The following is a 15,828-nucleotide window of genomic DNA, read 5'->3' on the forward strand; positions in this document are numbered from 1 at the left end:
TAAGAACCCAGGAGCCACGACACACTGAAGTTCTGACTCCACCATGGGGAGCTAGCAGCTTGTTTCCCACACTCACATGGGACCATCACTAATAAACAACTGTTTGGGGCACATCATAATCAACTTTTGCTTCAACCCACAGGAAAGTGACACACCCTGCAAGCAGTTGCCATGAAAGTGACTGATACAGCAGAATTTAGCTGTGATGTATGAGTTAAGTCTGCAGCATCAGGTAAGAGGAGAAAAACTGACTGCTGAAGAAATGCTTCTGAGGCCACTGTAGCAGCCTGTAATAAGAAAATATTGCCAAGTGAGTTCTGAAAAGCTTACAGGATACACTGCTTTTGTATTTTAATAGGCTCTTCCACATCCTCTTACTTAAGTACACAGTGCCACTTTAAATACCAAACACTAGTACAAATTCTGATTGTCCTCATGTGTCTGCACAAAATGACAGGATGCTATACACTCACTGACACTGCCGCCTTTTGACAGCAGAACTCCCAACTGAAAACATTTTGGCTTCTTGGTGAAAAAAAAAAAATATATATACAAACAATATATATATGCAATAAATACATATACACTATAAAAATAGATTTGTCCTGATAACCAATTTAGGCTCAGCATAACTGGATACTTTTGCCATGTCTTCAGACAGATCCTTCTCATCCTCTGACAGCTTTCTATCACTCAGAGAAAAAATCATATACCCTGGAAGTCAACATAACTTGTACATTAAATAAATACCCTTAGAGGAAATAACAACACCTACCACTACTTGGCCAGCTCAACATGAAAATACCAGGTCAACATTGGATCCCATACACGTGTGCATGCATGCACATGTATGTGCACTGGAAACAACAAGGCCTATGTGGTTTTGGCACAAGTTTTTGCTCAGCCCAGTTTGCAGTGGTAATCTGTGCATATTTAAACAGGTTCTGATCTAAGTGGAAAAACTGGCACAAGAAGAAAATTCTGTGATTTCTGCACAGGAAGCATACTGGTTTGGGTTTCTGTGACAGGGTTTTGGTAGCGCAGTAGGGGCCACAGGGCTGGCCCCTGTGAGGAGCTTCTAGAAGCTTCCCCGGCTCCAGGTGGGACCCACCGCTGGCCCAGGCCGAGCCCATCAGTGAGAGTGGTAACACCTGTGGGAGAACAGATTTGAGAAGGGGAACCACCAGTGAGTGGGGTGTGAGAGGAACCCCTCTGTGGGTGCTGAGGGCAGTGAAGGAGGAGGGGGGGATGCCCCTGCAGCCCATGGGGAGGCGGCAGGCTGTGTCCCCCAGCCCACGGAGGGGAGTGGGGGCCCCCCAGGATGGCCATGACTCTGTGGTAAAGCCCGCGCTGGAGCAGTGCGTGACTGAAGACCGGCCCGCGGAAAGGACCCATGTTGGAGAATTTGAAGGACTGTCTCCTGTGGGAGGGACCCCACGGTGGAGCAGGGGACGAGTGAGGAGTGTCCCCCTGAGGAGGAAGGAGCAGCAGAGACAAGGTGTGATGAACTGAACACAACCCCATTCCCAGTCCCCCTGTGCTGGTGGGGGGGGGGGGGGGTAGATGGAGAATCTGGGAGTGAAGCTGTGCCCAGGAAGAAGGGAGGTGTGGGGGTGTTTTAACATGTGGTTTTACTTCTCATTATCCTTGTTTTTATTTCATTTGTAGTAAATTAAATTGATTGTGTTCCTTCCCCAAGTTGAGCCTGTCTCTTGGCCGTGACTATGAGTGGGGAGTGATCCTTCCCTGCCCTTGTCTCAACCCACAAGCATTTCTTTATATTTCCTCCTCATCCCACTGTGGCCGGGGGGGGGAGGATTGAGCGAGTGGCTGCATGATGCTTTGTTGCTGGCTGGGCTTAAACCATGCCACACATGTAGCTTGTGTATCCACCAACTTTCCCGGAGTAGGGAGAGAAAATGAGAGGTGAGTGGAGAGATGAAATTGGGGTTAAAGGAACTCCCTGAATTAAGACAACATAGACTGAATTTCCTCTCAACTTTATCAACAGCAGAAACCAACAGCAAAAACTACTGCTACTAGTTTACCAACTTCACCTACCAGATTTGGAAGCCACTTTAAATGCTCAATGCAGCCAAAAAGAAGCAAGTCTGATATTTCTTTGTTTTCAATAACTAGATGCCAAAACATCTGCTATTTTCAACCTACCTGCATATTCAGTAGGCAACTTTAATCACATACAGCTGTTCATGCAACTTTAATGGTATTTTTCCCCCGAAACATTAATATTTCCTGGTTAACAGTCCTGTATTATAAATCATTTTGTGAAATACAGCCTATTAAAGCAGGAAGTCTATGCAGAAGTTTTTGCTAAGCAACTCATGCACACAGAAACATGGAACAAATATTACCCTGCATGCACAGGCATCCAAATACCTGAACTAAACACATCAGAAGGGAACAAGTCACATTGGGGCATACAGTATGGGTGGAACTGGGATTAGTTTGAATTGATTTCTTGTTCATTAGGTTATTGCTTTTTAATGTAAATTCCTTTTTTTTTGTAACTGAAATACTGTTTCAATCTTAAAAAATAGACTTGACAATCATTTTATGATTCCTATATTTTACATCTAGAAGAGACCACCATGACCACCTCATTTGATCCCTTCCTTAACGTAGACTGAAAAGCCACTCTCAGGCTTTAAAACTTCTGGGTCGTCTTTGCTATATATAAATTAGCTTCCAAAGCATGACTGAAAGAGGTATTTAAAATGAAAACAGAAAGAGGAAGAAAGGACAATCAAAGGCACTGTTTATTTAAATTTCACAGCAATTAAATTCCTGATGTTTGCAACAGTCCCACCTTGACCTCTACCTGGACAGCATTATTATACTTTTTTCATTGCTGAGATTGAGGCATATACGGTCGAGGGTATGTCATATTTTATTTAAACACACTGCAGAAGGACATTAAATTTTACAGGTCAGATTCTCCATGGTGCTTGAGCAAAGCTGGAGCTGCAGGGAAGAGCAAACAGCCAGCTCATGTGAGAGCTGCCAAGGTGCAGCTTCCCTTTATCTGCCCAGAATAAACATCCTCAGCCTTGTTCTGGCTGGACAGGTCCCCCTCTCCACCTGGATTTTAGAGGGACGACAGCTCACAGGGGCTACACTACTGCCTTGACCAGCACCATTTTTTAATAGATTTGAGTCCCGCGGTGAGACAAAGTCCCATTGTACAAACAGTCACAAAAGGGGATGGCAGCTCTGCCAGCCTTTATCAGGTTTTTGCTCCCCTTAAGAGCTCCTTTGCACAGATGGAGGTCCCCACTTGCCATTCAGAGGCACTCTCAAGTCACGTCATGCCTAAACATTGTAATTGTACATAAAGGTGCTAAAGCAAGTTTCAGTGAGTCAACCTCACAGTACGGGTATACAAAACCATCACCATTTACCCTCTCTGGCCCCATCACGTTAGACATGCACCTTACTAGCAGCAACTATTTCGACCATAACTATGAACCTGTATATGAAATGAGGTCCTGACTCATCCCACCTAAGGCACCTGAGATGACTGAATCCAGAGTAAAGTCTCCCTGTTGCGCTGCCAGTGAGAACAGACAAGACACCTCCTGTGGACATTACAGCCCTAAGAACACAGGTGACCCCGTGAGCATCAGCACTTGTGTTTTCAACTGTGCCAGCTACAAGCCTTCGCCAACAGGAGAAGCTTGGCTCTCCCTGCTGCAGACAGAGAAACAACACTGACGCACATATAGATCAATGCTAGGAAGGCACCAGGATCAGCTTCATCTTATCTGGGACAATCTTTCAGCCGCATACTGAAATAAAAATCTCTTGGGGACCTTAGAATAAAATGCATTCTGGTCTAGCAACCACGCCTCCCCCTCCAGGCTCCATGTGGGCTGCGGGTTTAATCTCACCCTTCTGCAAAGACACCAGCAGGAGCAGGGCCACCCTTAACTCCATCAACTGCTCCGCGGCTGCACGCTTCAGGTAAAGCAAGATTCAGCTGTGTACGCCTATTAGAGCTCCAATACTGGAAATAGAAGTTGAACAGACAAGCGAGGTAATTTCATCTAGCAAGATAATTCACTTTCAGTATTACCCCCCACCCCCTCCCACTGCCCCAAATGAATCAGTGACAAGTGCCCAGCCTTTTCCTAATGGAAAGGGAGTTGTATGCCTAGTACCTTTACCCTTCACTCCATACGAACTGTAGAAACACCTGTACCCGATTCTGACCTTACCGACATCGCTGTGAACAGGGACGGCTTCCACAGAAGTAACTACGTTGCTAGTACTATAAAGCAGGATGGAGATCTGAACTGGGCACCTGTTACTGAATGCAATTCTCTGAAGTCATATTTAACTTTCTGGATGTTTTTTCTTGTTGCTGCTGCTGTTGGTTACCAAAGGCATGAAGCTCATCATGTCAGCCCACACAACAAGAAAGCCTCTCTTCCCTTCCCCTCTGTCCCCACCCTGCTTCCTTGCAGGGCATGTATATAAGACAAACACAAAGCAGCTCCTTAGCTGTAGTGACTCAAGACATAAAAAGCAGGAAATTGCCCCTCACCCCAAGATTTTCTCAGTGAGGTGTCACCTTTTACCCCTTCTATAGACTACTTCTCAGAGCAGATACTTCTTTAAAGTAGTCCCTGTCTCTTCCCATAAAGAAGAAAATAACATCTTCAGCTATGGAAGTATGTAGGCTCCTTCTTCAAAGTTGGGATGTGATACAGAAGATTATTAAATCCTACACGTAAGACTGTTCTTTGTTCTGCAAGTTCTCCATTCGCTACTTATGTTCAAAGTAAGTCTATACCTACACACGCGCGCAGTTGTGGAGGTCTGACGTCCAGTTACCTATCCACCCCCTCCTTCCCACAAGGGGTAATGCACAGTGTGTCACACCTGCCAAGAGACTGAATTCATTCATTTCTAATAATGGCAGGCTTTCACTAGATCTCCTCCATAATTCTTAATCAGGCATTTGTATGTGGTCTTACCAGTGACAGATGTAGTTGCTTAGTTCTCGCTCTGTTGGTTCACTGCCAGCAATCTGCAGGCCAGGCCAGTTAGGAAAGTGTTATATGTTATGAAGTGCCAGGAAAGGGAGGGAAATCACGAGTTGGATCGTGTGCATTTTTAACACACAATTGTTAGTAGATGTAGAGAACTCAAACTTCACCTCACACCCCTTCTTGCTCTACCAAGGTTGGGATGCCGATCCTGACAGCAGTCACCTCACTTGTACGCTTTTGACAGCTCCACCCTTCCCACCACTCAGGTTATGCAGCTAGGCTCCGTGTACATCACCCAAGCTCTTTTGGGTCACTAACACGATGTCATTGATGTCATTGCTGCAACCATCAACCCTGAAGCACAACACGATGATTGTTTCCCCAACTCACATTCACAGCACATTTGTTCCAGTAGGCTTGAAAATAAGTGGATGAGGCAGACTAGGTTTTCCTGCTCAGTAGGTTTTTGCTCCAATCCAATTAAAAACATTCAGCAATTTGGTGAAGTTACTTGCAAACTGCACGTGTCCCATGCTTTAAAATAAGCTCTGGAAGCAAACAGCCTGGTATTTTTTTTTAAATGCACTCCCCAAATGGAGAGCACTCCTCAGAAATTTCTTTGTAATACTATACTGAAGCTACTGAACCAGAAAAGTTGAGCTGCTTCTGAACTATCTTGGTTATGTTGTTATTGTTAATGGCTTTTTTCCACATCTAAAAGCTAACAAGGAAAGCCACTGCTGGTTCTCTGACATGCAGAGAAGTGACACAGGAAACAGGCAGCTCTGGTCACCTTGGTCTGAAACTGGGTCAGGGATGCCAGCTTGTAGTTATACCCAAGGAATACGCAAGTAATACTGAGGATTCAGATGCTGAGGATGAGACCACCCTTTTCTGGCAGGCAGAACTCTGGTAATTCAGCCTTAGCACCCGGAGAGAGGGCAGCCTCCTCACAACTAAGGCATGTTTTGTGTACAATTTTTTAAAAAGGCCCCATTTCTGGGAAACGTGTCAGGGGATCTATGCGAACAGCCAAGCCAAGCCTCACACTGCTGCACCACCTTAATCCAAAGGCAAGCCACCACTGGGAGACGGCCACTGCAGTGCATTACGTTGATGCTTGTGGGAGAACATACACCTATGAAAAGTCAATCCAGCTCCAAACAGCGTTAGCACCGCTGGAGAAATTCAGTAGGAAAGACTACATAGACTTAACACATTATGCTTGTAACTCCATCCCCAATACTGAAAACAGAGCTTTTGCCCGCCAAGAGTCACTCTGACCTGGGGAACTGCAGCAGAGCGTGGTGCACACAAAAAGCCTGTGAGCACGTCAGGAAGGCTCTTGCCATCAAACAAGTCCTAAAAGATCCTCTGGACTGGCTAGCTATCACACCACCAGCTCCCAAATTCAGCCTCTCTCAGGAACTGTCCCTAAATGCCTCAAAAAAAGCCTGTCCTCACCTCCAAAAGCAGAGCGCCCTTAAGCTGTACAGCCAAGAACAAATTCCTTCAGGGTTGTAACAACCAATTAAGGGATGTGAAGCAATTACTTTTATACCCATACAAATGAAACTCCTCCAATGCAATTAACTATCCCTTATCATCTACTGTTGAATTTGTGGAAAGCATATGCTGTACACTCTCTCCACCCCTAGCTTTTCCACAATTTTAATCAGTTTGTTTTAGCCAATGTAATGGAACCTACCTATCCTAGAGAAATAATATATGGCTGCAAATTATCTGAATATTTTTAAATGTCTTTTTTCATTTTAAATATAATTTAATTTGAGATTTTGCAGCTTTCATTTCTATTAATAAATTATCATTTCTTCTTTATAAGTGATGAGCTAGTGTGTCATGTAATTTTTTCCTCTAAATAGACCAAGACTTTCATCTAATACAAGCCCTTGTTGGGAGTAGAGAGACTTTCTGTCTAATTTAGTTATGAAAAATATTCAATTAAACTTGGGAGTTTAATTCATTTAGTTATGAAAATTAAATGAGCTCAATAAGGTAAATTTGATTTGCCTCAGGAAAAAAAAAAAAAAAGAATAATCTCTGAAATGGGAACAAATAAGAAGGGAGAACAAAAGTAACTTTTCCTGCTCACGTTGAAAGGTGGATAACATGAAGAGCCTGAGTTTTGTTTTGTGTGCCTATATAAAACATATCCACAATGAGTTCATGCAAAATTTATATCCAGAAGCCACACAAATATCTGGGGTTAACACCCTAATTGTCTCCTGGGCAACAAAAATCCCTGTAGGTCATAATCGAGTCCATCCCAGTCAAGGGAAGATGTGACTCCTCACACCAGGAAGACACCATCCACACACAACTCCTCTCCATCTCCATTTTGGGGGGAAAAAGGAAAATAATGGAATTATTTTTCAAAACCAGAACATAGCAACATGGATCTCCCCGACAGAAGCCCCCTTCTAGTTTTGCAGCTGTCGCTTACCATTTTTGCAGATAGGACAGCACTGATCGGGCTCATACACCGGATCCACGCACTCGGTCTGGGGACAAGCTGAGACAGTGCACAGCACTTCACCACTGGCTTCACAGCGACACTTCTCACACGGAGAAACCTGAAACACAAATCCAGTCACCTCTTAACTCTTTCACTTAATGTCCTCCTGAAGTGTGCAATAACTACCTTCCCATTGACATTGTTCTTTCCTTCACCTCTTTTTTCTCCCCACTTTAAAACAAATGCTTTTTGTGGTCTGAATAATGCAGAGAGCGAGGCTGGGCTCCTGCAAAATTACAGAACCACAGCAGAAAAAAATCACAGGTTCTGCTCTGAACCTCTGCACCAAATGGTAAAGTCAAAGGGATCCTGGGAACAAGAACACTTTAGACTTTTAACACAAATAAAGCAAAAATTTCCCTACCACATTTCTAATGAACTTCCAGCAAATTAAGTTCATAATTTAGATGAAGTCCAGTTTAATTCTATTAGAGGTTCAAAAAGTAATTTAGCAAAAAATACTGTATTTAAAGAAGAAAAATTTTGCTAAGTGAAATATGAACCTTCTTTTAATGGAAATCCTTATTGCAATTTTTACATTTTGAAAGCTTTTTAGTAGCAGGAAGTTGTATTTTATTGAAAATTATAATTTTCAGAGAGAAGTCAGGAAACAAACATCCTTTGAATTGAGGCATCTCCCACAGGTTAATTGTATTTGGACCATCCCTGTAATACTTGTAACATCCTGAAAAGAAATTGCAATGCAAAGAATGGGGTGAAGGAACATACAGGTCATCTTTTTTACCTACTGAAATGTTACTGGTTTTGAAGAACTCTACAGAATAGGAGTACTATGAGAGAATTACTTGAATGACCTAATTCAATGAAATTAATTCCAAACAAAACAGCATCAAGGCCCTAATTAGTTAAAAATGGACTTTCAAATGCCTGCATTTGCCACATGTACAATTGCAGCTGTCCTCTTCAGCACTCCTGAGCAGGCACTGCACATTACATCGCCAACATCCTCACACACAAGGAGCTGGAGGCAGAGGGAAGCAAGGATGCTAAAGAGCAATAAATGGTATACTGTAAATCTCATTGCTGTACTCCAAAAAAACCCACACTGGTATCCATGCTCAGAGCGCAGGATGAAAATGCAGCTGAATGTTATTATTAGTGATCCTCTAAATCAATAATCTGTGCAGATTCTTGGTTTCCTTAAGGATGAGGTCATTTTTTTAAGGACCCTTTTTCATTCCAGATTCCAGTTGATGCAAACAACCACCCGTTGCATTTCTCCAATAAAAGCAGAGTAACCTCAAATCATAAAAAAACAAACAAACAAAAAAATATTCTCTGTGAAGAATCATCCAGGTGTCTAACTTGCAGATCATCTGTTTCTTCTCCCTATTCCTTAGGCAGCCCACCACATCTTTTCATCAAATCCATTCTCTGCTTGCTTGCCTCTTTCACATCCTTCTCACTTTCAAAGTTCAAACATGCTGATGCTTGCACAGCATCATCTCCAACTAAATGCTCATCCATGCTTTGCCACTTCTCTTCCCACCTGCCAGGGCTGTTATTGGCTTATGCACTCACATATCTTTCATGCCATCCCCTCTGCTTAGAAAGCCTAAATAGGGTCTCTTGCTCTGTTGCTTTCTGCTTTTATTACTATTATTTATTCCAGGCTTCCTTTGCTAGCTACTCACTTCCAGTTTGCTCTTTGCTTTACACTCTACCAAGGATAACACCACACCATATGTTTATAAAATGCTACAAGGAGGCTGACAGCCCAGTACTGCAGATTTTTATTGCAGGCTTTGGGACAAGAACTTTGTCCTGTAATTGTTTATAAACTGCCACGTTCACTTGCAGAGCTGGAGCATCAGTGGTTGAGGAGGTTTCTGATCCAGTCGAGAGGCTCAGGTATTCCAGGTAATCACCTGAACTGCACGTGAAATTTGGAGCATCAGCAAACCTAAGCTCCCGATTTTATTATTTTTAAGGAATCCTACTTGATCAAAGCTACCAGAACTCAATTCCAAGGATCAGGCTCAACAAGGCTTTCAATCAGGTTTAACATTTTTTGCCATGACTTGAAAACGATGCAAATTTGCCAGTCATCACAGTTCAACAAGACCAGTAACTACAACAACACATATTCCCTCTTCCAGGACACCGTTTAGTAGCTGTGCAATTCAATTATTAGAAGTGATGTAATAACTAGGGTATCTGATGATAATCAGGAAACAAGACAGCCCACAGATGTTACTCCTAAAATCTCTCATATGTAAAATCTAAACATATTCTAATTAAGTAGGTTGTTTACTAGAATTCCAAATTTGACAGAAGCCTAAAATTCTTAGAACAAGAAGCCATTTAATGAAGCACTGAAAATACTATTGAATGAAAAACAGAATTGATCTAATCTTTATCTAATAATGAAGATTCAGAATAACGCATTTGCGTCCTACACAGCACACACACATGAAGACTACATCTTTCATGAACGAGTATACTGTTAATGTGATACTGCAGCCATGAACACCCTTCCTGTGTAATCATGGGATTTCAGGGGAATACATGTGATACACCTTTAATAAGTACTGTCATCTGTACAACCCACCAATATGAGTAACGGTAGCAGAGTTAAGGAAGGTGTCCATGTGCTTATTTCTACAACGCTCTTTTCAGGCATGTAAGTGAACCACAGTGGCTCCTAAAATGATATTAATGTCAACCTTTATCTCTCCATCTTTGGACTAAATGGTAAAGCATTGCTTTTTACTGTAGGAACTGTACAAAATCGCCACTTCTTTCCACATCTCAATGGCAGCTTAATACTTGGAGACATAATCATCACTAGAGAAAGAGACAATAAGATAGTCTGTATATGTAACAACAGCTAAATAAATCAGAATGAAAAGACAAAACTGGTCCTACATTTCCTCTCTTCTACTCTCATAAAAAAGGTGCATTCCCTGCAGCGCAGTTCCTAGTGGCAGCCAATGCAACGAGCATCCCACTTGTTCGTCTGGGAAACAAGCAGCCCAGCAGCACTCAAGCTTAGCACATCTGACATAACCAGGCTGGACTGGAAATAATACCACCTATCAACCTCTCTCTGAAGACTAATGATACCACATCTCTGTGGTCTACAGATGAAGCTATTAACTCTATAGCAGCAGTAGTTTGTAGTTCTGCCTATGCAAAAACTGTGGGAAGACGAGAGGCACAGAAGTCTTATGTATTCACCAGGCAGCCGTAAAACCTGTAGAAAATAGAGTACAGATGGCAAACGAAATAACTTCTTTAGAATTGTTTAAAGGGAAGTTTATGAGCAGATGTATAAATGGAGTTGCAGATGTTGTAAAAAAGCAAACATGCCATTGTGTAAACAGGTAGATTTCCCACTAGTGGGGCACAAAGAAAACTGTAGCTTAGTAAGGATAGTAGGTTTATCCAGCAACTTAGTGTAAATTGTCATAATTAAGAAGTGACAAATCATTGGCACTCATTGAAATTCTGGTCCAAAGTAATTTGAGCTTTCTCTTCCCCCTTTCCACGTGCCAAACTTTAATTAAAAAAAACAAAAGAAACCAAAACCAAACCAACAAAAAGTCTGAATTAAAAAAATATATACAATCTACATTTGGTTCCTTGAGCCTTGAAAACATCTAAGTTAAAAAAAAATCAATCATAATCCCAAACTTATTTGCTATTGTGCTGGAATTTTTATTAGTATTTCCTTGCCACTTACACAACTCAGGAGAACACGAATGGGGTTAGGCTGACAAGAATAAACATACCAGCCTTGTTTTTACTTCTCTGTGCCTTCAAAATACCACAGATGTTTCAAAATCCATTTGGGTTTGTTGACTTCCAGATTTCCAAGTAACTTATTCACAAATAAATACAATTTTTGGTAGCAGAGAAATTCTAAAGATGACATGCAAAGCAACAACTTCCAAAAATGGAGGTCCTTCTCAAACATTACACTTCTGAAGATAACTTATGGTCCTCATAAGGCTATGACTTTGTAAGTCAGCCTGCATTTTCAAATCTTACTGTGAGACTGGAAAACATCTAGTGGAGCACGTGCTCAGCAATCTCCAGCTCCAGTGCAGAATTTTATCCTCATTGCGTTTCATCAACTAAGGCTTTTGCTCCCAGTTTCACTCATATGCATGCTGTGATCCCTCTGCCATCCTGCCTCAGAATATTCACAGGCGAGTACACTGGTGCTGATGGAAACAGCTTTATGAGACCTTATCCTTCCCCAACACCTGTGTTGTGTTTTGTGTCGACATCCATGTCCTTTTTGAAAACAAAAAACCATGTGCATACACACACAAGCAAAGCCTGCAGAAAGGACTGTGAAGAAATGCATCAAACCTCCCATTCCCTGGCACACTCAGCTTCCAAATTAGCACTGGCTCTGGTCAGGGCAATTTTTTGCCATGCCAAGCTATATGTGAATTTTATATAAGCGAACTCCTAAACTTGCATGCATATTTACACATCTATACGTAAGTGTTTGTGCAGATAAAGTCACTTAAAAGTTAGGAGGCCACCTTTTTCTTCCTTCAGTGATGTCTGGTACTCTGCCACAAATGGTAGGTGCAAATACAGAGAAAAGTCAGATTGCTATCCATTTATAACTCCTTCCCTGACCTTAATCAAGAGACAGGATATTAGTAACCTCTCTAAGACCATCAACTTTAAACTTGTAAAATGACCTTTGAAACCATGTGCAATTACTTGCATTTGCAATTGTTTCCACTGAGCAGCAGCGATCAGACTACATCTGTACCTTATGTCGCCAGACATGTCCACTGATTGCAGTGGCATGGGCAAACAGCTGCATTTACAGTTTTGTGCTCACAATATTGGAACCAACGTTGAAACAAAACTGAAAACCAAGGTCCTCACACATCAAAATAAACAGGCTGCACTTCCACTGCCAAACTGCATCGGTAACTTTCCTTGCACATCCCAAGTAAACATCCCTTCTCACTCCTGTTTCCAAAGCTGGCTAACACAAAGTGGTAAGGGAACCGATGTTTTCATTACAGGAAGGTATCAACATAAGGGCTGAAGGCTGAATGGGGTTAAAACAGAAAGCTGAAAGCCAAAGTCTTTTCAGAACGTTTCTGTAAATGTCACTGTTCAGCACTTCCTTTTTACCAAGGCTGCCAGCCATGCTCAAATGTAACAGGGAGCCCTAAGGTTTTATTCTCTCGCCACACACTTAACACAATAAGGTGTTTCAGGCTTGCTTTACAGCCATTAATATGACACCACTATATAAAAAGACAAAGAAATGCAACTCGTTAGAAGATAATGAATGAAGAGTGTGGAGAAGCCTTTAAAACTCTGACCTACAGAGAACGTGTGCGGAAGCATCACTGTTTTGGCCACCCCTCAGAATTAATTTCGCTGGAAAAGGAAGGATCTCACAGTCCATCTGCCACCCCGAAGCTGAATGCAATCCTTGGGGGTGACATGGAAAAAGGGAGGATGGTACGATGCTTTCTGCCATGCTTTGAAATCCACCAGTGCTCCACACATTACTGCCTGAAGAGAGCAAGGGGAAACACTGTGATTTATTCTGGAAAGAGTAATTCTGCTCCTTTATTTTTCAGTGAGTTGAAGAACATGGAAAGACATTATGAATCAAAGTTAAGTTTCCAAGAACATGCAAATACCACAGAGGGGAGAGGTGGCAACTCATTTACGGCCTTCACAAATACATTTTTTCTCCATCCTGAGAGGGGCTCAAGCTTCCAGAACCCTGCACTGGATTTTGTACTTCCCTCAACACATTCAGCTCAAAAATCTCTGTTGCGTTCAGAAATGGGTTTTGGACCAGCCCTGTATCTTAACAGTCATTTGCAATCAAATCCTTAGAGCCTGCTCACAGATCTCAGCCACGATAAAATACTAAAGGAAAAAAGGCAAGGTAAGCAACCAGGAAATCAGCCCCAACTCCAAAACTTTTCAGCACACTGTAGTTAGTTGCATTTTCAGTTGTACAATAATGCTAAAAAGGCCCTACTCTAAAAGGACTTCCCTAAACAGAAAGGTTTTCAAGTCCTTTGTTTAGGTATCACTGTAATCCAGATTGCGAACCATGCTCTTACTAAAAAGAAGGCCCACAGTCATTCTCAGAAAGCAAATGTGACGCAACCTTGGCAGCACAGTTTAAATGGTTAATAAGGAAAAGAGAAATGACTGTTATCACAGACTGATTACTGGCAACAGAAGTCAGCCCACAAAACCTTGCTCGATCCCTGCAAGGTAGAAGTTTCACAGTTAACAGTTAAATAAGGAAACAAATGTATTGCTGAAAATTTTCATAAAATCCACATCACCACCGAGTAGCACCCTTTCAAGTAGCATTTTTTACTGTAAATACCAAAGGAATTAATAAAGATCAGCCCCCTCATTTAAAAATGTTACAGTATCACAGAGCAAGAAAGGTCATGTTTAAGGGGAATATTTTACAGCACTGCAGAAGTAGTATTAACACAGAAATGAAAAGGGGAGGGGGGAGACCCAGAACACCCTCCGAGAAAGCACTTGAAGAACATAACGCCACTTTCAACAAGAGAAGGACACACAAAATGACTTTTGTCTTCAGCCCTTACCATGAACTCCTCTAGGGTCTGGTAGGTTTTCCCTCGGAACTCGCAGTAGTTCTTCCTCTCCTTGCACTGTGGGCAGCACTGCGTGGTGTCCACATGGACACACCGCGGGTGGAGCCTGGGGCACTCGGGCTGTATGCACAGCGGGCCCTCTTCAGTGCAAAGGCAGGGGCAGGCAGAGGGGCCTGGCGCAAACTTCTCCCCGATGGCATAGACGAAGCCGCTCTCATCCACGCAGCCTTTCCCACGGTAGTCCGGATAGGCATACTCCTCTGGAGGCTCGGGAGTGACACTCGCCACAGCTTCTGGAAGAGATGCATCTTCAGCCACCCGAGGCTCCTCCGGAGCGGCGTCCCTTTGCTCTTGCATGCTCCCGGACTTACTGCTCGTCCCCTGGCTGTTCCAAGCCTGCTTTTGCTTAGTCCAGGACTCCTTGTTCGAGTAGTTCCTGCTTCCTTTGCTCTTCCAGTCCCTGCTACCCTCCTCCCTCCCACTCCTGCCGATCTCATTCATTCTCCCTGGGCCTGTCTGGCTGTCCCTTGTCGATGTGTGATCCCTCTTTTCCTGGCTTGCCTTTATCTCCTGTTTGTCTTGAGCCTTGGCCAGTTTTTGTACAGGTATGGTGGAGCTACAGAGGGCAACCATGAGGCAGCAGGTTACGAGAAGAGAACTAGAGAGAGCTCCAATTGCCATTGCAGTAGAGCTGGGCATCACCTACTGCATCCCACAGGGGACACTGCATTCACATCGGAGGGAAGCGCTTCACAGATCCAGATCCACAGTCCCTAGGAAGAGAAGGATTGGGAACACTTCAGCTTCTGCACTTCTCCCCCCAACCCCCCCCCCCCCCCCCCCCCATGCAACATCTCAAACAACATGCAACCTGTCTCGGTAGCTTATGCAAAAGCCAAACAACAGCCTTGTGCTGCATCCCTCCTCTTCCTCCTCCCCCGCTCTGCCAAGTCTTATAAATAGCAGGGCTCTGGACACGGACCAGGCGTCTTCGGCTCTGTGAGAGCACCACGCAGAACTCCAAGGAGTTAGGATTTGCAAAGGCAGATGCATGCAAAACCCAGAACATTTGGGGGTTATTTTTCCTTTCAAACGACAACAACGTGAAGAGGATGCATGCACGCACGCTGAATTAAACGGAGCTCCCCAAAACACAGTAGAGTCCAGAACAGAAATCACCCAATTGAGTCCTATTCACTGACTGCAAGCACGGTGATTTTCATTAACCTGTTATTCATTCTGATGTGCGCTGTTGTTTTGGTTGTTTGGGTTTTTTTAAATGTCTACCAGTGAGGACATTTCTGTTAAAGACAACTAAACCCAAGCACATTAAAGCGAGCAGAGCCAAGCTACCTCTCTTCCGAACTACCTAGACAAGCACACACCACCTCTTTCTCCCCGTGTTTTAAAAGCAAAGCACAGCCGTTAAGAGTTTCCGCAGCAGAGGCTCATTTAACGCACATCCTCCAGGAGTTCAGCAACCCTCCCGGCTCCTGTCCTTAAAACGCTGCACACCACACCGGATTAAAAAAAAACCAAAACCCAAACCAAAACACGTACACTACTCCGGCCACGACAGGCAAAGGCGCTCCAGCTTCCCGGCGCGGCCCCACCTCCGAGGTACCGCTCCTCACAGCCATTTCAAAGCCTCCCTCTCTGCCCGCCCGCCCGCCCG

General features: G+C 43.3%; 1 protein-coding gene across 1 annotated transcript in view; it reads right to left on the reverse strand.

Annotated features, from left to right (window-relative positions):
* Positions 1-15,550, reverse strand: part of VWC2 (von Willebrand factor C domain containing 2) — a 54,025-nt gene extending 38,475 nt beyond the window's left edge. Inside the window, exons 1-3 of the mRNA XM_010574060.1 lie at positions 15,507-15,550; positions 14,145-14,926; positions 7,477-7,606 (exon numbers count right to left, since the gene is read on the reverse strand). Of these exons, the coding sequence (XP_010572362.1) occupies positions 7,477-7,606; positions 14,145-14,852 (838 nt within the window). The 5' untranslated portion in view covers positions 14,853-14,926; positions 15,507-15,550. The remainder of the gene's footprint in view (positions 1-7,476; positions 7,607-14,144; positions 14,927-15,506) is intronic.
* Positions 15,551-15,828: the final 278 nt, after the last annotated feature.

Source organism: Haliaeetus leucocephalus, unplaced genomic scaffold (assembly GCF_000737465.1).
Source record: "Haliaeetus leucocephalus isolate CR32 unplaced genomic scaffold, Haliaeetus_leucocephalus-4.0 Scaffold3, whole genome shotgun sequence".
In the NCBI taxonomy this organism is placed as follows: Eukaryota; Metazoa; Chordata; class Aves; order Accipitriformes; family Accipitridae; genus Haliaeetus; species Haliaeetus leucocephalus.